Here is a 23562-nt window from a genome sequence, read left to right as displayed (position 1 = left end):
GCCTCCCCCAAAAAAATCCACCAGTTTCCTCTGGATAGCTTGGAGCAAAACCTCCGGTGGTTGCAGGCAGATGAACCGGTGCCACAAAAGGGTAGTGACGAGGTTGTTGACAACTAGCGCGCGACCCTTATAGGAAAGGTGGGGTAGAGCTCTTTTCCATCGGCTCAAACGCCCATCTACCTGGTCAATGATCCTGTCCCAATTGTTCTGGGCATACTGAGGAGGACCGAGGAAGACGCCCAAATACTTGATGCCATCGTTTGCCCACACTAGCTCTGCAGGAAGGGGAGGTGGTGGTAATAACGGTGGCATAGGTAAGTCATTTTTTGGAAAGGGGATCCACAGAGCCTTGCTTTTCCCCCAATTACACCTTAATGATGAGGCAAGGTTGAAGTCCGACAAACACTTTGCCATGGCGTCACTGTCGCATTTTCTTTTTTAAAAGACACAAAGGTCGTCGGCATAAGCTGACAGGGTCAAAGGTGGGTGTCCTGGAGAAAGGACAAGTCCAGGAATATCCTTTCTGAGTAGGCGATTAAGAGGGGCTCCAAAGCGAGGGCAAATAATAGACCTGAAAGTGGACAACCTTGCCTTACCCCTCTCTAAACCTTTATGGGTGGGCAAAATTCGTTGTTAACTTTGATCAAGCTGGAGATGTTTGCATATAACAAAGCTATGTAGGCTCTAAAATTAGTGCCGAGCCCGCAAGCTTGTAACACATGACACAAAAACTCATGATCAATGCTATCAAAGGCCTTTGCAAGGTCAAGAAACACCAATCCAAAATCCTCTTTGACACATTTACCAGTTAACAAATCTCTGACTAGGAATATGTTGTCATAGATGGATCTGCCAGGGATGCCGCAACTTTGATCAGGTGACACCAGGTCCCCAATAACTGTCTTCAACCGGTTCGCAAGGACCTTGGAAAACAGTTTGTTATCCGTGCACAACAAGGAGATCGGACGCCAGTTTGACAGGTGTCGGAGATCACCAGTCTTGGGTAGCAGGCAGAGTACTGCTCTTCTAAAACTGAGCGGTAATTCTCTGGATAAAAGAGATGCATCCAGAACATTGAGCAGCTCTGGGCCCAAAATGTCCCAGAATGCCGAAAGAAATTCGGCCGGTAAGCCATCGATGCCAGGGGCCTTTCCCGACTCCATCTCAGCAAGTGCACCGGTTAGCTCTGGAAGGGTAATTGGAGCATCCAGTTCCAGACGTTGGGCCTCAGCCACGGAAGGAAGATGAGAGGTCAAAACATTCATCATTTCGTGAGAAACTGTTTTGGCCTTGAAAAGTTCAGAAAAGAAATCGATTACATTTAATCTTATATGACTCGGTTTTGTTAGGATGTTCCCCCCTGGGTCCAAAACCGAAGATATAAGTCGTGCTGGTTTCTCTACAGTTTCTAGGTGAAAGAAAGCCTTAGTTGGGGTATCTGAAACCTTTATATTCTGTATTCTTAGCCTAACTAGTGTGCCCGCTGCTTTTTCATGGATCAAATCCCTTAATTGGGCCTTCTTCTCGAGTAGCAACCGATAGTTCACTGGGTTGCTCTCATTGGCCAACTTGCCCTCTAACCTTAAGATGTCTGCTTCCAAGCAAGCCATCGTGATATGTTTTACATTGGTACAGTGCGAATTAAATTGTTGACAAAATACTCGAATTTGGGCCTTTAGGTTATCCCACCAGAGACTAATTGAGGAGAAAGAAGATTTTTTTAGTACTCATTTCAGCCCAGAAATCACGAAAGGAGTCTGTAAATAAACTATCTTCTAAAAGTTTAACGTTAAACTTCCAGTAACTATTTCTGCATGTGGGTCGAGGAAAAGAAAGATCTAAGGTTACCATATGGTGGTCTGAAAACAATGACGGAAAACAACCTGAAGAGGCCGCGACGTTCCTAAAGGGTACATTAATGTACCAGCGGTCGAGTCTTGCCGAAGACACCCGGCCATTGGCACATCGACACCAGGTATACTGGACTATGTTGGGGGTGATGCAATCGCCAAACATCAAGTAGACCGGCCGTCTTAAAGAAACGGGATAGGTCCGCATGGGACTCGGGGTGGGGTTCTGCAGAGTTTCTGTCCTTCGAAGGGTCAAAGGTGCAATTAAAGTCACCACCAATGCACACACATTGGTCGAGATCAACTGATTTCAGGTGGTTTACCATGGAGGTGAAGAAGGCCTTTCGGTCCCTGCTCTCACTAGGTGCGTACACATTGAAAATGGTACAGCGGAAGTTTTGATGTGCAAGCTGAAGGGAAATAAGCCGGCCTTTTATGCCTTCCTGAAAATGACAAGACTCAAAAGCTAGACCTGGCTTTAGAAAAAACCCAACCCCAGCAGATGAGGCTGACAGATTGCTAAAATAGCATTGCCCTTTGAAAGTTTGGCACCAGTCATGTTCCACGTTAGGTGTGATGTGGGTCTCTTGTAGTAAAAGAACATTTGCCTTTTTACGGTCAAACAAGTTTTTGACTTGGGCCTGACGGAGGTGACTTGCACCCCCACCATTCATGTTTAAGGTCGCAAAGGAAATGTTTTTCATTCCGTGGTAATGAAATCGCCCTGTGCTTGGGAACACTCCGCACCTGCTCGGGTAACAAACTTTCTTAACCTGTGGAATTGAGATTTCGTCAGGTCAAAATCCTCACGCGCTTTGATTATTGACTTTGCGGTGCAAATGAATGCTGCCAAGTCAGGGAAATGGTCTTTGATGGCAATGTTGCGGTGACGATACGTTTCGTTAAGGAAGGTAAAAATGAGTTGAGGGGATACCTGCGAGTGACCTGTCATCGCTTGTGACAGTGCGGTTGCCTCAATGTCATCTTCGGACTCAGACACGTCAGATAACATGTCGTCAGGATCTGGGGTATTACCCGCTGCCCCCGCGGTCTTGTCTGGAGGCACCTTCACAAGTTTCCCAAGGTGTTCCCGAGAGCACTCGTTAACACTTTGGTGAATATTTGTATCTGGGGTCGGAGCTTGGGTTTGAGATCCCAGCAAACTCAGATTTACCGGCCCCGTTTGTACAGTGGGAACGTTTATTGAATCCTTAGTCTGCTCGGTATTTAAAGGGGGGGCAAGCAGAAAAACATTTCCCAGCTCGGAAATGGTAATACTTTCACTGGAGGTTTCGCACTCGGAAACTTCCAGGTGAGAGGTACAAATTTTATTTTTCGGCTCATTTACATAATGAGACTCGCTGGTGTCATTGACAACGGTATTCATGTACTCAGTTAGTGAGGGAATGTCAGAGGGACACTCGGACACATGTGCACCGGAAATGGTGCCGCCCATGACCGCCTTCTTTGCAGCACCAGCGAAATTGCTTGGCGCTGGTGCTCTTTGCTTTTTAGCATACACTATGGATTCTTCGTTCATGGGTTCGGGAAAGGGGGCAATGCTAGTTGTGTCAGTCACATCGGTGGGTGTCATCACATTGGAATCGGAAAGCACCGGTGTGACAGACGACTCAGTCGGGGTGTCAGAAGGTACGGTCGGGGTGTCAGAAGGTACGGTCGGGGTGTCAGAAGGTACGGTCGGGGTGTCAGAAGGTACGGTCGGGGTGTCAGAAGGTACGGTCGGGGGGTCACAGGGTACGGTCGGGGTGTCAGAAAGTACGGTCGGGGTGTCAGAAGGTACGGTCGGGGTGTCAGAAGGTACGGTCGGGGTGTCAGAAGGTACGGTCGGGGTGTCAGAAGGTACGGTCGGGGCATCTGAAGGTGCGGTCAGGGTGTCAGAGGGTACGGTCCAGGTGACGGAAGGTACGGTAGGGGTGACAGGAGATACGGTCCGGGTGACGGAAGGTACGGTAGGGGTAACAGGAGATACGGTCCGGGTGTCAGCGAGCATGGTCGGGGTGTCAGAAGGCGCGGTGGACGGATTGGCCTTTTTACAAACCCTTTCGTTATGTCCCGGTTCACCACACTTCGGACAAGAGGCCTTAGGACAGAATCTTTTAACGTGTCCGAATTCTCCGCAATTGAAGCAAGTTAAGGAGGCTGAGGAAGCATACATGTGGTATTCCCGATCATCCAACGATACTTTAAAGGATATATTTAAACCTGTATCGGCTCCGCGATCCGGGAGAATCATGTACACCTGCCTCCTAAAGCTCATTACGTGTTTAACACGATCGCTGCGACACCCGAGCGGAATCATTGAGATTCGGGAAACAATTTTACCGTAACGAGACAGAACGGATAGGAGTTTCTCGCCTGGCATAAACGGTGGTACGTTGGATATTGTTATCTTGGTCGCTGGCGTATCCATAGGGGATACCGAAATATAATGACCCCCTTTTATGGTTAAGACCGGTACTAACGACGTCATGAACGAATTTTTCTTCTGACACGAAGACAACAAATTTCTGGTTCATTCGTGATGCCGCACGAACATTACCGTCTCCTATTATGGATCCCACGGCCAGGATAATGTCCTCAGTAGGAGCTCCTTCGGGCGGAACACATGCGAATGCATGCTTACGCGTTAAATTTTCGAACGTCTCGTAACGAGAGCGTGTATTCGCCATACCAGCGAAATCCCGCCCCCCCGTCCCCCCCGTCCGAATCGGACAAGAAGGTATCAAACCTAAATAATCGAACTAAAGTAAATAAAAAACGTGCATTAATATAAGCACAAAAATGGCTTACAAAGCGCCGTCAAAGCCAGTAGGCCGCACCCAAAATGGGCTTGCTCTCAATCCTCTCTCTCGAAGACAAGGGTGCAGAACGGATGAAAACACAATGCCGAAGCACACAGGATTTAAAAGGAGAGGGAGGGGGGGGCAGGGGAGGGCAGGAGAGGGGGAAAAAACTCACAACGGACTCACCAAAACACCGAGCAGTTGCTCACAGCCGCCATGACGCTACACCCAACGCACCGACAGCCGATAGGTGGCGACAGAGAGAGAGAGAGAGAGAGAGAGAGAGACGAAAAAAAAAAAAAAAGGAGAGAGAAAGAGAAGACAGGAGGTATATGTAAATCCATTCAAAATTTCACTGTCATTCCCCATTCCCTTGGGAACAAATTTTCATGTTGTCATTTCAAATGTCCCTTCCATGATCCGCCATCTTGCTCACGTGATCTTGCTTTGCTGGCTGATCTCTCAAGCGTTAAACGAAGGCCACACGAAGAACGTGACGTATTTCCGTTTTATTTTTCTACTTCCGGCTTTCTTCAAATTAAGGTTTAATTTCCATTACGCAATGACAGGAAACAATGCTGAATACACTTTAACTACCTTTAGAGTCGACACCACGTAGTTCACATCTCTCAACTAAACAATATAAAAAAGCGATCCTTATTTTGCGAGGGCTGCGTACTCGATCGACTGACCATTGTCGACGAAGCTCTCACTCTACGCAATGCGTATTTTCATGTTATTTGGCTTTACATATCACCAAAATAGCGGCCATTTGATTTTTCATCAGGTTGAAATTGTGGGTGGAGTCAAGCAAGCTGTCCAACCAATGGGTGGAACGGAATGTTACACACAGACGGGCGGACAGTCAAACAAGCATGTTATTATATAATAAATTGATACTTGTGAGCCACCTTCCTGAAAAAACAGGAATAAAGACATGCTTCATCTTTCCATATTTGTCACTAATATTTCTGTTCACCTGATTTATAATCACAGTACAGTATGAAAAATTGCAGGTCCTAATTGTCTCTAATTTTAGACAAAGTCTGTCTGTCATTGATGATGATTATTAGGTTTCCTCTGCATTCAAATGCAGAGGAATACCTATTATTATTCCTAGAGTTTTCTTATTATTATTCTTCCACCATATTTTTCACCTCCGAAAACTTTCAAATTAATGTTCTCAGCAACTGTTGGTCCGATTGACACGAAATTTTCACTAAGTGATTGGCTAGGCATGTATAATTTTTTACTGCTAATGGTGACGTCATAGGTCACGTGGTATGGGCGCCATATTGGAAATGACCTTCAACTCTTCCCCTCTATATCTCTGAAACGGTGCATTCTAAAGAACTCTGCAATGAACCAAAAAATATGTTTATTTAGGATATTAAAAGTGAAAACTTTACGAGGTTAGAATTCGACAAATTTAAGACTTTAAAAATTTTTTTAGGATTTTTTTAATGAAGGTTATTTTTTAAATAACGTTCATTAAAAAAAATTTAGGTTCAAAAAAATTCCGACGTCATACATCACATGGTTCGGCCGCCATATTGTTTTTCGTGAGAAACACTAAAAACCCCTTTTTCCCCGCAACGGCTGAACAGATCGAGCCCAAACTCTGCATGCACAATCGCATGCCCATGACGAACAAAACGTTCCCACATGATGATGTTGTACGTCGCATCGTTTAGGAGTTATGACGTTTTTAACTTTAAATCCTATCTCCTCCCTCATTTTTAGCTCACCTGGAATTAAGTGAGGAATTTAAACAGCTGTTCACCACCATCTCTTATCTTCCCCCATCCAAAACCTTGATCTGTTCTACCCCCGCTAATTTCACCCCAAATCCTCTTTTTTGAAATACCAACTTCTTTCCTGGAAGTCCTTGGTGTCCTTGTGTTTATACTTCTCCCACCCCCCCCCTTCCCACGCTGCCTCCCCCCCCCCCTTCCCACGCTGCCTCCCCCCAAGCCCTCTCCCTCCCACACATTCCCGATGTCCCTCACAAATGTTGTGTTTATGTGCTTCCCCTTCTCTCCCCATCTTGTCTACCGCTCCCCTTTTTATACACTTTGTTTGTTTGTCTGTTTGATTTGTTTGTGTGATAAATGTTAGCTCTTTCACGAGCCTCGATTATGTATACCAAAAAAAAAAAAAGTTTAGGGGAGCTAATGCGTTGGCGCATTGTCTGTCCGCCAGTCAGTCAGTCAGTCAGTCTGTATGTCCATCAGTCCGTCTGTCCGTAAACACTTGAAACTTCTTCTCCGAAACCGCTGATGGAATTGCGACCAAATTTGGCACAAATGATATTTGTTGTGTTGTGACTAAAGTGTCTTCACGGCATTAAAAAAATCGAGGTCTAAAGGGGTCTACCGGGGGTCAAAGTGGATCCAGGTTTGACCCCCCAAAACAGTAATTTCTTTTTTCCTCTGAAACTACACACACTATTTCGATGAAACTTTACCACAACCTTCAATCAACACCCGTGATGTACCAAAGTTTGTTCACGGCATTAAAAAAAAGATGCCCCTTTGGGGGTATACGGGGGAGTCAAAGTGGGTCCAGGTTTGATCCCCCCAAAATAGATATTTGCTTTCTTCTCTGAAACTACACACACAATTTGAATGAAACTTCACCACCATATGTGGGGATCACGTTTGTGAAGTTTCATGTTGGTCGGATAAGGTTCGTTTTTCTACCCAAGATGGCTGCCATACCACGTGACATATGACGTCCCATTTATTATAAAAACATTCTGCATGGGTGTCACTCCTTCCCTGAAAGTTTCGTCTGAATCGGACATATGGTTGCTGAGAAAAATTAGGTTTAGCCCGTACGGACGGACGGACGGAAGGACAACCCGAAAACATAATTGCTCCGGCTACCTCGTCGACCACTTTAGAGGGGGGGCGGGGTTGCCCCCCCCCCCAAAAAAATCGGTGTTTGCTTTCTTCTCAAAAACTACACACGCAATTCCGATGAAACTTGACCACAACTTTCATCACCTGTGATGTACCAACGTTTGTTCACGGCATTAAAAAAAAAAGCTGCCCCTTTGGTGAACTAGGGGGGGGGGGGGTTACCCCCAAAAATATGTATTTGCTTTTTCTCAGAAACTACACATGCAATTCTGATGAAACTTGACCACAACCTTAATCACCCATGTTGTACCAAAGTTTGTTCCTGGCATTTAAAAAATCGGGGTCTAAGGTGGTCTATGGGAGGGGGGGCTTGCCCCCCAAAATAGGTATTTGCTATTTTCTCAGAACCTACACACGCAATTTTGATGAAACTTCACCACAACTTTCAGCATCCGTGATGTACCAATGTTTGTTCAAGGCATTGGAAAAATTGGGGTCTGAGGAGGTAAACGGGGTGGTTGCCCCCCCAAATAGGTATTTTTTAGTTTGTTTGTTTAAAGTCTTATGATTATGTTAGTATGATTCTACATGCTGCCCCGTCTTCTAGCAACCATTGAAATTGGTTTAAAATACGTTCAGTCAGTGCAGTATACTGTTTAATCTTCCAGGTGAGCAGCAGGGGTATTGCCCCTATGTTTAATTCTCTCAAGTGTGCACCTCCCAGTGCGTACGTAATTAATAGATGATCCCATACACAGAGACACCCATCAGTGGACTGAATGTTTTGATTTTGGCAGTGCAGTGTAAATACAGCATTTTGTTGTATGCTCCTAAAACTTCTGGTATGTTTGTGCTTAAGGTGTTATTGCAAATTATTTTGGTACCACAACTAAATAGCACCATGATCATGGTACGAGGTACTTACGTAAACACCAGTCAACCTGTAGCACTATATTGTACTTGCATTGACTTCCACATGTGTACCTGTACCTTACAGGCCTGTGAGCTGTGCAGCAACTGTCCTTGTGATGACGATGACACCAGCGAACATTGTGAATACTGCAAGGTGTGTTGGACTATTTCGCCTGATTCGGGTAAATGTTTGAATCCGAAACGCATTGCAAAGCCAAGGACACGCGTAACATCTTCTGTGTGCAGTCATGAGGCGTGTGCCAGTTTCCTGTTACAAAATGATTGTTAAATGTGATATCGTTGCGAGTTCCGAGGGCGTTTCGAGGTAGACGTGCACTTTTTATTACTCATCGTAAGGTACAAATGAGCTGATGAAACTTTATCTATAATCTCAGGGTGTGCCTCTAGTATACTTAAACACTTGACCCATCGATGTGGTAGAACCTTGGCGCCATCTGTGTATAAATCTTTGGGATAGCTATGGTCTATGAAACCTTTGGGATGGCTATCTTTGGCATCTTTGCAAATTTTGGCATTTTGGCATTTTGGCATTTTGGCATTTTTGGGATGGCAAATCTTTGGGATAGCTACGGTCTATGAAACTTTTGGGATGGCAAATCTTTGGAATGGCTATTGTCTATGAAACCTTTGAGATGGCTATCTTTGGCATCTTTGCAAATTTTGGCATTTTTGGGATGGCAAATCTTTGGGATGGCAAATCTTTGGGATGGCTATCTTTGGCATCTTTGCAAATTTTGGCATTTTGGCATTTTTGGGATGGCAAATCTTTGGGATGGCTATTGTCTATGAAACTTTTGAGATGCCTATCTTTGGCATCTTTGCAAATTTTGGCATTTTTGGGATGGCAAATCTTTGGGATGGCTATTGTCTATGAAACCTTTGGGATGGCTATCTTTGGCAACGTTGCAAATTTTGGCATTTTGGCATTTTTGGGATGGCAAATCTTTGGGATGGCTATTGTCTATGAAACCTTTGGGATGGCTATCTTTGGCATCTTTGCAAATTTTGGAATTTTGGCATTTTTGGGATGGCAAATCTTTGGGATGGCTATTGTCGATGAAATCTTTGGGATGGCTATCTTTGGCATCTTTGCAAATTTTGGCATTTTGGCATTTTTGGGATGGCAAATCTTTGGGATGGCTATTGTCTATGAAACCTTTGGGATGGCTATCTTTGGCATCTTTGCAAATTTGGGCATTTTGGCATTTTTGGGATGGCAAATCTTTGGGATGGCTATTGTCTATGAAACCTTTGGGGTGGCTATATTTGGCATCTTTGCAAATTTTGGCATTTTGGCATTTTTCGGATGGCAAATCTTTGGGATGGCTATTGTCTATGAAACTTTTGAGATGGCTATCTTTGGCATCTTTGCAAATTTTGGCATTTTTGGGATGGCAAATCTTTGGGATGGCTATTGTCTATGAAATCTTTGGGATGGCTATCTTTGGCATCTTTGCAAGTTTTGGCATTTTGGCATTTTTGGGATGGCAAATCTTTGGGATGGCTATTGTCTATGAAACCTTTGGGATGGCTATCTTTGGCATCTTTGCAAATTTTGGAAATTTGGCATTTTTGGGATGGCAAATCTTTGGGATGGCTATTGTCTATGAAATCTTTGGGATGGCTATCTTTGGCATCTTTGCAAATTTTGGCATTTTGGCATTTTTGGGATGGCAAATCTTTGGGATGGCTATTGTCTATGAAACCTTTGGGATGGCTATCTTTGGCATCTTTGCAAATTTGGGCATTTTGGCATTTTTGGGATGGCAAATCTTTGGGATGGCTATTGTCTATGAAACCTTTGGGATGGCTATCTTTGGCATCTTTGCAAATTTTGGCATTTTGGCATTTTTCGGATGGCAAATCTTTGGGATGGCTATTGTCTATGAAACTTTTGAGATGGCTATCTTTGGCATCTTTGCAAATTTTGGCAGTTTTGGGATGGCAAATCTTTGGGATGGCTATTGTCTATGAAACCTTTGGGATGGCTATCTTTGGCAACGTTGCAAATTTTGGCATTTTGGCATTTTTGGGATGGGAAATTTTTGGGATGGCTATTGTCTATGAAATCTTTGGGATGGCTATCTTTGGCATCTTTGCAAATTTTGGTATTTTGGCATTTTTGGGATGGCAAATCTTTGGGATAGCTATTGTCTATGAAACCTTTGGGATGGCTATCTTTGGCAACTTTGCAAATTTTGGCATTTTGGCATTTTTGGGATGGCAAATCTTTGGGATGGCTATTGTCTATGAAATCTTGGGATGGCTATCTTTGGCATCTTTGCAAATTTTGGCATTTTGGCATTTTTGGGATGGCAAATCTTTGGGATGGCTATTGTCTATGAAACCTTTGGGATGGCTATCTTTGGCATCTTTGCAAATTTTGGCATTTTTGCATTTTTGGGATGGCAAATCTTTGGGATGGCTATTGTCTATGAAACCTTTGGGATGGCTATCTTTGGCAACTTTGCAAATTTTAGCATTTTGGCATTTTTGGGATGGCAAATCTTTGGGATGGCTATTGTCTATGAAATCTTTGGGATGGCTATCTTTGCCATCTTTGCAAATTTTGCCATTTTTGGGATGGCAAATCTTTGGGATGGCTATTGTCTATGAAACCTTTGGGATGGCTATCTTTGGCATCTTTGCAAATTTTGGCATTTTGGCATTTTTGGGATGGCAAATCTTTGGGATGGCTATTGTCTATGAAATCTTTGGGATGGCTATCTTTGCAAATTTTGCCATTTTTGGGATGGCAAATCTTTGGGATGGCTATTGTCTATGAAACCTTTGGGATGGCTATCTTTGGCATCTTTGCAAATTTTGGCATTTTGGCATTTTTGGGATGGCAAATCTTTGGGATGGCTATTGTCTATGAAATCTTTGGGATGGCTATCTTTGCCATCTTTGCAAATTTTGCCATTTTGGGGATGGCAAATCTTTGGGATGGCTATTGTCTATGAAATCTTTGGGATGGCTATCTTTGACATCTTTGCAAATTTTGGCATTTTGGCATTTTTGGGATGGCAAATCTTTGGGATGGCTATTGTCTATGAAATTTTTGGGATGGCTATCTTTGGCTTCTTTGCAAATTTTGGCATTTTGGCATTTTTGGGATGGCAAATCTTTGGGATGGCTATTGTCTATGAAACTTTTGAGATGCCTATCTTTGGCATCTTTGCAAATTTTGGCATTTTGGCATTTTTGGGATGGCAAATCTTTGGGATAGCTATGGTCTATGAAACTTTTGGGATGGCAAATCTTTGGAATGGCTATTGTCTATGAAACCTTTGAGATGGCTATCTTTGGCATCTTTGCAAATTTTGGCATTTTTGGGATGGCAAATCTTTGGGATGGCAAATCTTTGGGATGGCTATCTTTGGCATCGATGCAAATTTTGGCATTTTGGCATTTTTGGGATGGCAAATCTTTGGGATGGCTATTGTCTATGAAACTTTTGAGATGGCTATCTTTGGCAACTTTGCAAATTTTGGCATTTTTGGGATGGCAAATCTTTGGGATGGCTATTGTCTATGAAACCTTTGGGATGGCTATCTTTGGCAACGTTGCAAATTTTGGCATTTTGGCATTTTTGGGATGGCAAATCTTTGGGATGGCTATTGTCTATGAAACCTTTGGGATGGCTATCTTTGGCATCTTTGCAAATTTTGGAATTTTGGCATTTTTGGGATGGCAAATCTTTGGGATGGCTATTGTCGATGAAATCTTTGGGATGGCTATCTTTGGCATCTTTGCAAATTTTGGCATTTTGGCATTTTTGGGATGGCAAATCTTTGGGATGGCTATTGTCTATGAAACCTTTGGGATGGCTATCTTTGGCATCTTTGCAAATTTGGGCATTTTGGCATTTTTGGGATGGCAAATCTTTGGGATGGCTATTGTCTATGAAACCTTTGGGATGGCTATCTTTGGCATCTTTGCAAATTTTGGCATTTTGGCATTTTTCGGATGGCAAATCTTTGGGATGGCTATTGTCTATGAAACTTTTGAGATGGCTATCTTTGGCATCTTTGCAAATTTTGGCATTTTTGGGATGGCAAATCTTTGGGATGGCTATTGTCTATGAAATCTTTGGGATGGCTATCTTTGGCATCTTTGCAAGTTTTGGCATTTTGGCATTTTTGGGATGGCAAATCTTTGGGATGGCTATTGTCTATGAAACCTTTGGGATGGCTATCTTTGGCATCTTTGCAAATTTTGGAATTTTGGCATTTTTGGGATGGCAAATCTTTGGGATGGCTATTGTCTATGAAATCTTTGGGATGGCTATCTTTGGCATCTTTGCAAATTTTGGCATTTTGGCATTTTTGGGATGGCAAATCTTTGGGATGGCTATTGTCTATGAAACCTTTGGGATGGCTATCTTTGGCATCTTTGCAAATTTGGGCATTTTGGCATTTTTGGGATGGCAAATCTTTGGGATGGCTATTGTCTATGAAACCTTTGGGATGGCTATCTTTGGCATCTTTGCAAATTTTGGCATTTTGGCATTTTTCGGATGGCAAATCTTTGGGATGGCTATTGTCTATGAAACTTTTGAGATGGCTATCTTTGGCATCTTTGCAAATTTTGGCATTTTTGGGATGGCAAATCTTTGGGATGGCTATTGTCTATGAAACCTTTGGGATGGCTATCTTTGGCAACGTTGCAAATTTTGGCATTTTGGCATTTTTGGGATGGGAAATCTTTGGGATGGCTATTGTCTATGAAATCTTTGGGATGGCTATCTTTGGCATCTTTGCAAATTTTGGTATTTTGGCATTTTTGGGATGGCAAATCTTTGGGATAGCTATTGTCTATGAAACCTTTGGGACGGCTATCTTTGGCAACTTTGCAAATTTTGGCATTTTGGCATTTTTGGGATGGCAAATCTTTGGGATGGCTATTGTCTATGAAATCTTGGGATGGCTATCTTTGGCATCTTTGCAAATTTTGGCATTTTGGCATTTTTGGGATGGCAAATCTTTGGGATGGCTATTGTCTATGAAACCTTTGGGATGGCTATCTTTGGCATCTTTGCAAATTTTGGCATTTTTGCATTTTTGGGATGGCTATTGTCTATGAAACCTTTGAGATGGCTATCTTTGGCATCTTTGCAAATTTGGGCATTTTGGCATTTTTGGGATGGCAAATCTTTGGGATGGCTATTGTCTATGAAATCTTTGGGATGGCTATCTTTGCCATCTTTGCAAATTTTGCCATTTTTGGGATGGGAAATCTTTGGGATGGCTATTGTCTATGAAACCTTTGGGATGGCTATCTTTGGCATCTTTGCAAATTTTGGCATTTTGGCATTTTTGGGATGGCAAATCTTTGGGATGGCTATTGTCTATGAAATCTTTCGGATGGCTATCTTTGACATCTTTGCAAATTTTGGCATTTTGGCATTTTTGGGATGGCAAATCTTTGGGATGGCTATTGTCTATGAAATCTTTGGGATGGCTATCTTTGGCTTCTTTGCAAATTTTGGCATTTTGGCATTTTTGGGATGGCAAATCTTTGGGATGGCTATTGTCTATGAAATCTTTGGGATGGCTATCTTTGGCATCTTTGCAAACTTTGGCATTTTGGCATTTTTGTGATGGCAAATCTTTGGGATGGCTATTGTCTATGAAACCTTTGGGATGGCTATCTTTGGCATCTTTGCAAATTTGGGCATTTTGGCATTTTTGGGATGGCAAATCTTTGGGATGGCTATTGTCTATGAAATCTTTGGGATGGCTATCTTTGGCATCTTTGCAAATTTTGGCATTTTGCCATCTTTTGGATGGCTATGGTCTATGGTCTATGATGGCTATCGTCTATGGTCTATGGTCTATGATGGCTATGGTCAAGTTAGTTGATGAAACTTTATCTATAATCTCAGGGTGAGCCTCTCGTATACCTAAACACTTGATCCATCGATGTGGTAGAACCTTGATGCCATCTGTGTGGTAGAACCTTGATGCCATCTGTGTGGTAGAACCTTGATGCCATCTGTGTAGACATCTTTGGGATGGCAAATCTTTGGGATGGCTGTGGTCTATGGTCTATGATGGCTATGGTCTATGGCTATGGTCAAGTTAGTTGATGAAACTTTATCTATAATCTCAGGGTGTGCCTCTCGTATACCTAAACACTTGATCCATCGATGTGGTAGGACCTTGATGCCATCTGTGTGGTAGAACCTTGATGCCATCTGTGTGGTAGAACCTTGATGCCATCTGTGTGGTAGAACCTTGATGCCATCTGTGTAGACATCTTTGGGATGGCTATGGGGCCATTTCAGGACTTGCTTTGCATCTTCATCATTTGTAAACTTCATGTCATCCAGATTTCTCTGAGTGGAACGAAGACATGAAAATCCCAACATAACAACTCTGGAGAGTGTGGGGGATGACTTAGAATCTCCCAGCCGATCCTCACAAGATGTGTTCACATGTGATGGCAGGGTAGTCTAACTGCACATATACTTGTCTCCGAGCTGCTTTTGAGTCTATGCCAAGCTCTAAACTGCTGTCCTGGTGTTTCACAGTCTGGGTGATTCATCAATGTGTGTGCCATCCCTCGGATGAACGTTAAACTGGATGTCCCCTCTGCCGGCATTAGTTTGTGAACGCTAAAGATCCCAAGATGATGAAGATTCATGAAGAGTAGGCGAGCTAGGCCATTACCCTAGCCAAATTCCTGCTATCGCTCGCAAGGGGGCACTGCATCTCGGGCCTTTTGGTATGTTTTTTTTTACCCGTCGTCAGCACACCGCTTTTTTTTTTGTTTGTTTTCTTTTATTTTATTTTTGTATACAGAATTGAGGCTCATGTAAGAACTAACACATTGAACATGAAAACATGCACAGATACATAAAACATGCAATGAAGGGAGCGGGAGACAAGAGGGGGAGGGAGAGGGAAGTACACAAGCAAAACAACAGAAGAGAACAGGGACGTCGGTAGGTCTGTGGGAAGGGGAGGGCTAGGGGAGGAAGGGGTACACAGTATATAGCAAATAAACACTTAAACACCCCAGGAAAGAAGTTGGGGATTCAAAGAGGATGATTTGGGGCGTTTTAATGGGGATAGAAAAGATCAAAGTTTTGGATGGGGGAAGATAAGAGATGGTGGTGAACAGCTGTTTTAAAGACCTCGAGGGAGGAGTGGGATTGAAGAGAGTGAGGGAGTTTGTTCCACAGGCGGGAGAAAAGAGGAATGAAAGAGTGAAGGTGAGCAGAGAGCCTAGATTTTGGAAGTTTCACCATAAGAGGGTTGCAGGCAGATCTTGTGCGACCTGTTGGAATATTTGGGGGACAGAGCACAGACAGAGCAGGGGGGGCAAGGTCGGAGAGGAGTCGGTAGAAGACGGAAAGACCACCAACCTGCCTGCGGTGAGTAAATGAAAGGCCCTCGGAGTTAGCTTCATCGCGGGAGATTCCAATGATTCTGAAAGCTTTTGTTTCAACCGCGTGAATTCGAGCTACGTGTGAGGCAGGAGCACCGGCCCAGAGTGGAGAGCAGTATTCCATTGAGCTGCGGATGAAAGCTTTGTAAGTGCTGAGGAGCTCAGGTGTGCCCAGAAAGGACTTTGCACGACGGAGGATGCCCAGTCGGCGACTGGCTTTGGAGGCCATGATGCCCAGTGATGACTTTTGGATGCCCAGTCAGCGCTTGCCTCACTTCATTGTTGTATCAAGCCACTGTAGTTCTGTACATTGATAGTATCCCCATGATGTTCAAGAAATTCCGCGATAATTAATCCATTCGGCTCCCAAAACACTATTGCCATAAGTTTCTGAATGATGGATGAACTTTGGATTTCATTGCCGGTGAGTGGTGGCGACCAAAAATGTCTCACCTCCATGTCGGCTCACTTTGACCGTGGTGTGAAATTATGGTCCTCAGTCTCATCACTTATCAAGAACTTCTTCAATAAATCATCATTCCCCCGGTATTGTTCCAGGAGCTCTGCTTCCAGGCCAAAGGACTGCCTTTTGATCACACGTGACGTCCTTTGGTACTCGCCTTGCTAATACCTAAACTTACGGCATTCTGGGTGGGAATGAATAATTTTTTCCACACTTCCAACACTCCCATCCAATTTTTTCCCGATTTGATGTACAGGAATCGGGCGATTCTCCAAAAATTAACTGCTCGATGCTCGATGTATTGAATATTTGATTGAACGGCAGCAGTTGATTGCAAAGTGAGAATGCTCAAGATTACTCACCAATTATTACTTGGGATTTTATTTTTCTTTATTTATTTATTTTAAACTTGCTGCACCATGTAAACACATAACTTGGGTGAAAGGTCACACATCAATGTGTTGTGCACACAGTCCTCCATGAATATCAGCTGTTTACATGTTCTCGTTCGCAAGGAATTTAATGATACACCTCTGTTCCACAGCACACATCTATATTTGTTTTACCCAGAATGCTTTGACAAACATCGATTTCACTATATCTGTAATAACATACTCAAGAGAGACAATATTCCACAAGATTTCAGCATTGCAATAACACTTTACGTTGCATAATTAAAAGCAATAACCGTCAATATTGAACCATTTACACAAACGTCATAATTAACTAACTTTGGGGCAGCCTTCTAGTGTCATAATGATGGTCTGTGACGTCAGTGATTGAGGATATGGTGCAGATGGTGCTTTCTCTCCCCACAGTACTGCTTCTTGTGCCACATTTGCCATTATGCCTGCGATGGACTGTGCCAGCCCGGTGAGTAATGGCACTACCGAAAATATCACACCTATTTCAGTAGCACAGAAATCACCACACCAACCTCAGCACCACCCACAACAGCAATAACTCCACACCACTGGAAATAGCACACACATTGTATGCAGCACTGCCCAGAATAGCACGCACCTTTTAGGCCTGCAGAATGGCACACCCTGCCTCAATGGAACTAAAAGAGGACAACCGCTTAAGCGCCACGTAATGGAGTACACCATGCTCAGAACACCTAAAATTTCCACACCTGTGCCCAAGTCCATGTGATTTTGTCTCACGAGGCCTGTGGGATGATTTTAATGCACATGATTATCAGGTTAGAGTGGTTACAGGGATGGAGCACCAGGAGTGGGTGGCACCTCCAGTGAAGGAGGCGAACCCCCTCTAGGGATCTTCAATACAGGGTCAAGAAGGCCTGAAACTATAGTAGGTGAATTTAAAATATGTGGAGGAACGACAATCAGGAACAAACAATTTATTGATGAAAATTGTACATTTTAATGACCATTGTATGAGTTGATCATAACAACAGCTATTTCAATAAAATTAAGCACACAGCAACTCCAAATCTCCAAAAGATCTTATAAAATAATGGATTCCTATATTACTCCACAAATACGAGTACATGGATATGAAAAACCTGCAGAACGAGACCAAAGCTTCCTGGTTACCTTAGCAACCCAAGCAAACACTGAAAATGTTTCAACGTGCATTTATTTGAAAGCTTCCTCATTATATGAGACAATATTGTGGATTTTTCACGAAAACAGAAAGACGAGTCAACTGGAATACACATACAGACACACACACGCAGTCACACAATATAGTCACACAGTCACACACATACACAGTCACACACATACACAGTCACACACACACACACACACACACATGCATGCACACACACAGTCACACAATACACAGTCACACAATAGACAGTCACACACATACACACACAACACACACACAAACAAAAACACACACACATGCACACACACACAGTCACACACATACACAGTCACACACACACATACATGCATGCACGCATACACACACACACACAGTTACACATACACACACACACACACCCACAAACACACACAGTCACACACATACACATGCACTCATACAAACACACACAATCAAACACACACACACACACACACACAATCTCGTTTTTTCATTTCTGTTCCTCACAATTCTATCTCTCTTTTATTCACACACACACACACACACACACACACACACACACACACACACACACACACACACACACACACTTAATTAATTGTACAGTATCGGTTGTTCCTAAACTTAAATATAAATAATTTAAAGGATTGTTGTAAATGATGTTAATTTCACAACATCCCATATTCAACTTTATTTAAATTGCAAACCTCAAACATAGTTTCTCCACCTAAAGCAAGAACCTTAACCCGTAAGCAATTGACTAGTTTCCCGACTGCATGGATCATCAGCTGGGCACCGTTCTTCCTCGAGGTTTCGATCCTTTCAGCCCAGGAGCTCTCCAGACGGCGGATCCACAACCTCGATCATGGATCCACATCAATAGATGGTACATCAGTAGATCCACAACCTCGATCATGGATCCACATCAATAGATGGTATATCAGTAGATCCACAACCTCGATCATGGATCCACATCAATAGATGGTACATCATTAGATCCACAACCTCGATCATGGATCCACATCAATAGATGGTACATCAGTAGATCCACAACCTCGATCATGGATCCACATCAATAGATGGTACATCATTAGATCCACAACCTCGATCATGGATCCACATCAATAGATGGTACATCATTAGATCCACAACCTCGATCATGGATCCACATCAATAGATGGTACATCAGTGGATCCACAACCTCGATCATGGATCCACATCAATAGATGGTCAATCAGTAGATCCACAACCTCGATCATGGATCCACATCAATAGATGGTATATCAGTAGATCCACAACCTCGATCATGGATCCACATCAATAGATGGTCAATCAGTAGATCCACAACCTCGATCATGGATCCACATCAATAGATGGTACATCAGTAGATCCACAACCTCGATCATGGATCCACATCAATAGATGGTCAATCAGTAGATCCACAACCTCGATCATGGATCCACATCAATAGATGGTCAATCAGTAGATCCACAACCTCGATCATGGATCCACATCAATAGATGGTATATCAGTAGATCCACAACCTCGATCATGGATCCACATCAATAGATGGTATATCAGTAGATCCACAACCTCGATCATGGATCCACATCAATAGATGGTACATCAGTAGATCCACAACCTCGATCATGGATCCACATCAATAGATGGTCAATCAGTAGATCCACAACCTCGATCATGGATCCACATCAATAGATGGTCAATCAGTAGATCCACAACCTCGATCATGGATCCACATCAATAGATGGTCAATCAGTAGATCCACAACCTCGATCATGGATCCACATCAATAGATGGTCAATCAGTAGATCCACAACCTCGATCATGGATCCACATCAATAGATGGTACATCAGTAGATCCACAACCTCGATCATGGATCCACATCAATAGATGGTCAATCAGTAGATCCACAACCTCGATCATGGATCCACATCAATAGATGGTCAATCAGTAGATCCACAACCTCAGTTGCGTCCAGGCAGTCAGTCAACCCATCAATGCAACATCACTTATTCCAACTTTACTCGCAATGGGATTTAATGTGTTATCAAATATTTATAACTTTCCTTACACACTTGATAATATGATCATATCATTAAATCATGCACATCTTACCTTAAATACATCAATCTACCAACCAGCATGACCACACCACCTACCTTTCTATCAAACTGCACACACACACACACACACACACACACACACACACACACACACACACACACACACAGTCACAGGAATATCATGCATTTTGCTGAAAGATCACCAAATGAGTAAAAACGCCAACGTACTCGACAGATTTTGCACAATGAAGTCTGTGTCGGGCACTTACAAACATGGAAAGAGGTGTATTAGCAACGTGGCTGGAAGTGTATTAGCAACACTCGCTGTTTAATATACACAAACTGTGTTTTTCTTGTCCCGTTGCCATGTACACATGACCGCTGAATGCCTGTCCATATGTCTTTCTAGGATCTTACATCGATGAATTCAGCGGAACACTCTCCCAGTAAGTAAATCACCAACTTGAGTAACAATGTGACGTGGTGGGTTCACCCTCTCGGTCTTTTAAAGGGGGTAACAGTGGGTGGTTGGTGATTTGCAACTCGAAGAAGACACCGACTGAGGACGTTGAACAAAGTCGTGTAAAGGGGGCTTGTTTAGGGGTAGCGGGGGGACCTGCTCTCCATTACAGACTCTCGTCATCGAGTGATCGAGCGACTTTACTTCCTATTGTTATACCATGGATCACCCAAAAAGTAGATTTTGATCCAGCGTTTTGAAAACTCATAAATAATAATAATTATACACAATGACATAACCATTTGGTGTATCATTGCCAATTGTGATGTCACGGTCCCCCAGCCCCCCATCTCTCCTCTTTGTCTGCAATGTGCAACATCTCTTCCGTCAGCTCCCCCAAACAGTTAAAGGTCTGAACCCTTCATACTGATTATTCAAAAATGGTTGATTTCCTGAGATATCCAGGATCATGGAGGAACAAGGTGATGGAGGGTAACAGGCAACACACCGACGGTGCGGTATAATGAGAGTAGGACAACACGCGGACGCAACAAGTGGATGAACAAACAGGAGAGGAAGGAGGAGGGAAGGAAACATAGCAACCTGGAAATACATAGAGAAAGGTAGGGGGAGTTATTGAGGATAGAACAGATCATTAATGGGGATGGAAGTTCACCTGATGTGGTGGTGTGCTACTCTCGAGATGAAGACCCGGAAGGAAGGATGGTAATTTGGGAGTTTCAGGAGGAGTTGCTGGAGGAATGCGTGCAAAATGAAAAATGAAGAAAATGCGGATGGACAGAGGGGATAAGGGACAAAACCTAAAAACAGGAGGTGAGGATAGAAAAAAGGCCACTAGACTGTGTACAATGAGAGAGAGAGAGGGAGAGCAGTAAGTAAGCCATGCACTTATATTTCTTTGTGGATGATGCTGATGATGTTGAAAGATTTGGATTCCACAGCATCCAGGAAATGGGGCACCAGACCATATGGGAGACCATTACTCCATATGGGAGACCATCACTCCATTACTCCATATGGGAGACCATTACTCCATATGGGAGACCATTACTCCATATGGGAGACCATTACTCCATTACTCCATATGGGAGACCATTACTCCATATGGGAGACCATTACTCCATATGGGAGACCATTACTCCATATGGGAGACCATCACTCCATTACTCCATATGGGAGACCATCACTCCATTACTCCATATGGGAGACCATGACTCCATTACTCCATATGGGAGACCATCACTCCATTACTCCATATGGGAGACCATTACTCCATTACTCCATATGGGAGACCATTACTCCATTACTCCATATGGGAGACCATTACTCCATTACTCCATATGGGAGACCATTACTCCATATGGGAGACCATTACTCCATATGGGAGACCATCACTCCATTACTCCATATGGGAGACCATCACTCCATTACTCCATATGGGAGACCATGACTCCATTACTCCATATGGGAGACCATCACTCCATTACTCCATATGGGAGACCATTACTCCATTACTCCATATGGGAGACCATTACTCCATTACTCTATATGGGAGACCATTACTTGTAGGTTGTGAGAAGTTAATATTTACCAAAGAAGTATTTGCCACGATAGAGGATTCCCAGTCTTACCTGGCCTCGGACACCATCTTTTATATATGGCCTGCCTAGCACGAAAGGCCATGGTTGATGATGAGGCCGAGAAGTTCAAGAGACTGAACCGCTTGCAGTTTCAGTGGCTGACCGTGGCAAGAGATATAGGTGGGTTTTTGATGACTTGCGATGCGACGGGGTGACACTGATCGTGACATCCGACAGGATTGAAAACGTATTCCAAGAGTTAGGCCAGAATCTCACTATTTTGAGATCAGCAATGAGGGAAGCCACCGTCTGTGGGATGTGGAGTTGTACGGTACAGTATAATGCGGAGTCATTTGCGAAGATTAAGGTATTGTTTTCCAGACCATCGCAGATATCATTGATGTATACTGATTACTTGGAACAGGACTGAGCCCAAGATGCTGCCTTGGTGCACTACAGCCTCCCTCTCTGGCAGAGTAGCTATTATGAGGTCAATAGTTATACGCTTCTTCCTCTTCTTCTTCTTCTATTTCTTCTCTTTTGTTGGTTGTTGTTGTTGGAGTGATAAACCTATGCTTGAGTGCATGGCATCATAAGCCAAGATCCCTGGTTGCATGAAACCTAGAATTCATTGCGCTCTGACACGTGTGCTTGGTTTGTGCACACAGGAGCGTCGTTGCCATCTTCCAGAGCGTGATGCCATCGTGAGTCGGGCGGAGAGTCGGAGCAGCGTTTCCAATCCGCACTTTGTGCACCAAATGCCAAATAATCGTTTGGCATCATAACAAAAATATGGAATGCCTTTGATGATGTCATTGTATGAATAATTTTGGGCTGTGCGGTGAAAAGATCTTCGTTGGATAATTTATTTTCCACTGCAATTTGCATATCTTCAATTTGGGGGTGATGGGGTTTGTAAAGTTTTGATTCGCACTTTCATCAATCTTCTATTTAATCCTCTTGGGGACGTTTTGGCTTTTTACTTTGGAATGTCCTTGACGGAATGACGTCATAATTGCAGGAAATATTTCTCAGATTTGCGACTCACATATGCACTAATGTTGGTTTAAAAAAAAAAAAAGGAAAATCCACAATCTGAAATGTCAGTAATAACAATACAGAGTTAAAGCAGAATGTCAGCGTTGTCTGCTTAATACATCCTTAGGACTCATGTTACCTGTCCAACAAAACAAAATGATGCACAGGTATCCTATCACACTTAACCTCTGAACGGTCCAGTCTGGGGGCGATTCCCGTCCCGACCATACACCGTTGGATTGGTGCTTTGCAGGTGCGGTATTGCATCATAGTGTGTGACATCCCTCAGGTGGAAATTAAGCCGGCTGTCCTGTCTGATAATATTGTCGCGTGATTCCCCTCGGTGAAGACCGGGAAATCACTGATAGCAAATTGAGCGTTAATTTGAGGCGTTCGGTTCAATAGCGGATTTTATATCTACACGTGGTGGGATGAAAGAAGAAGAAGAGGCTGGAAGCTTTTACCTGGATGGCCTCATTGATGTCTTCACC

At 43.3% G+C, this 23562-nt stretch overlaps 1 protein-coding gene across 1 annotated transcript in view; it reads left to right on the top strand.

Moving 5' to 3' along the window:
- The window catches only part of LOC137432296 (uncharacterized), a 53941-nt gene extending 30774 nt beyond the window's left edge, over window positions 1-23167 (top strand). The window contains exons 3-6 of the mRNA XM_068124109.2: window positions 8516-8584; window positions 17128-17182; window positions 20382-20418; window positions 22702-23167. Coding sequence (XP_067980210.2) covers window positions 8516-8584; window positions 17128-17182; window positions 20382-20418; window positions 22702-22741 — 201 coding nt within the window. The 3' untranslated portion in view covers window positions 22742-23167. The remainder of the gene's footprint in view (window positions 1-8515; window positions 8585-17127; window positions 17183-20381; window positions 20419-22701) is intronic.
- The last annotated feature ends 395 nt before the right edge of the window (window positions 23168-23562 follow it).

Source organism: Myxine glutinosa, chromosome 8 (genome assembly GCF_964187855.1).
Source record: "Myxine glutinosa chromosome 8, kmMyxGlut1.1, whole genome shotgun sequence".
Classification (NCBI taxonomy): Eukaryota; Metazoa; Chordata; class Myxini; order Myxiniformes; family Myxinidae; genus Myxine; species Myxine glutinosa.
The sequence above is the reverse complement of the archived record's forward strand: the minus strand, read 5'-3'. Positions and strand labels throughout refer to the sequence as shown.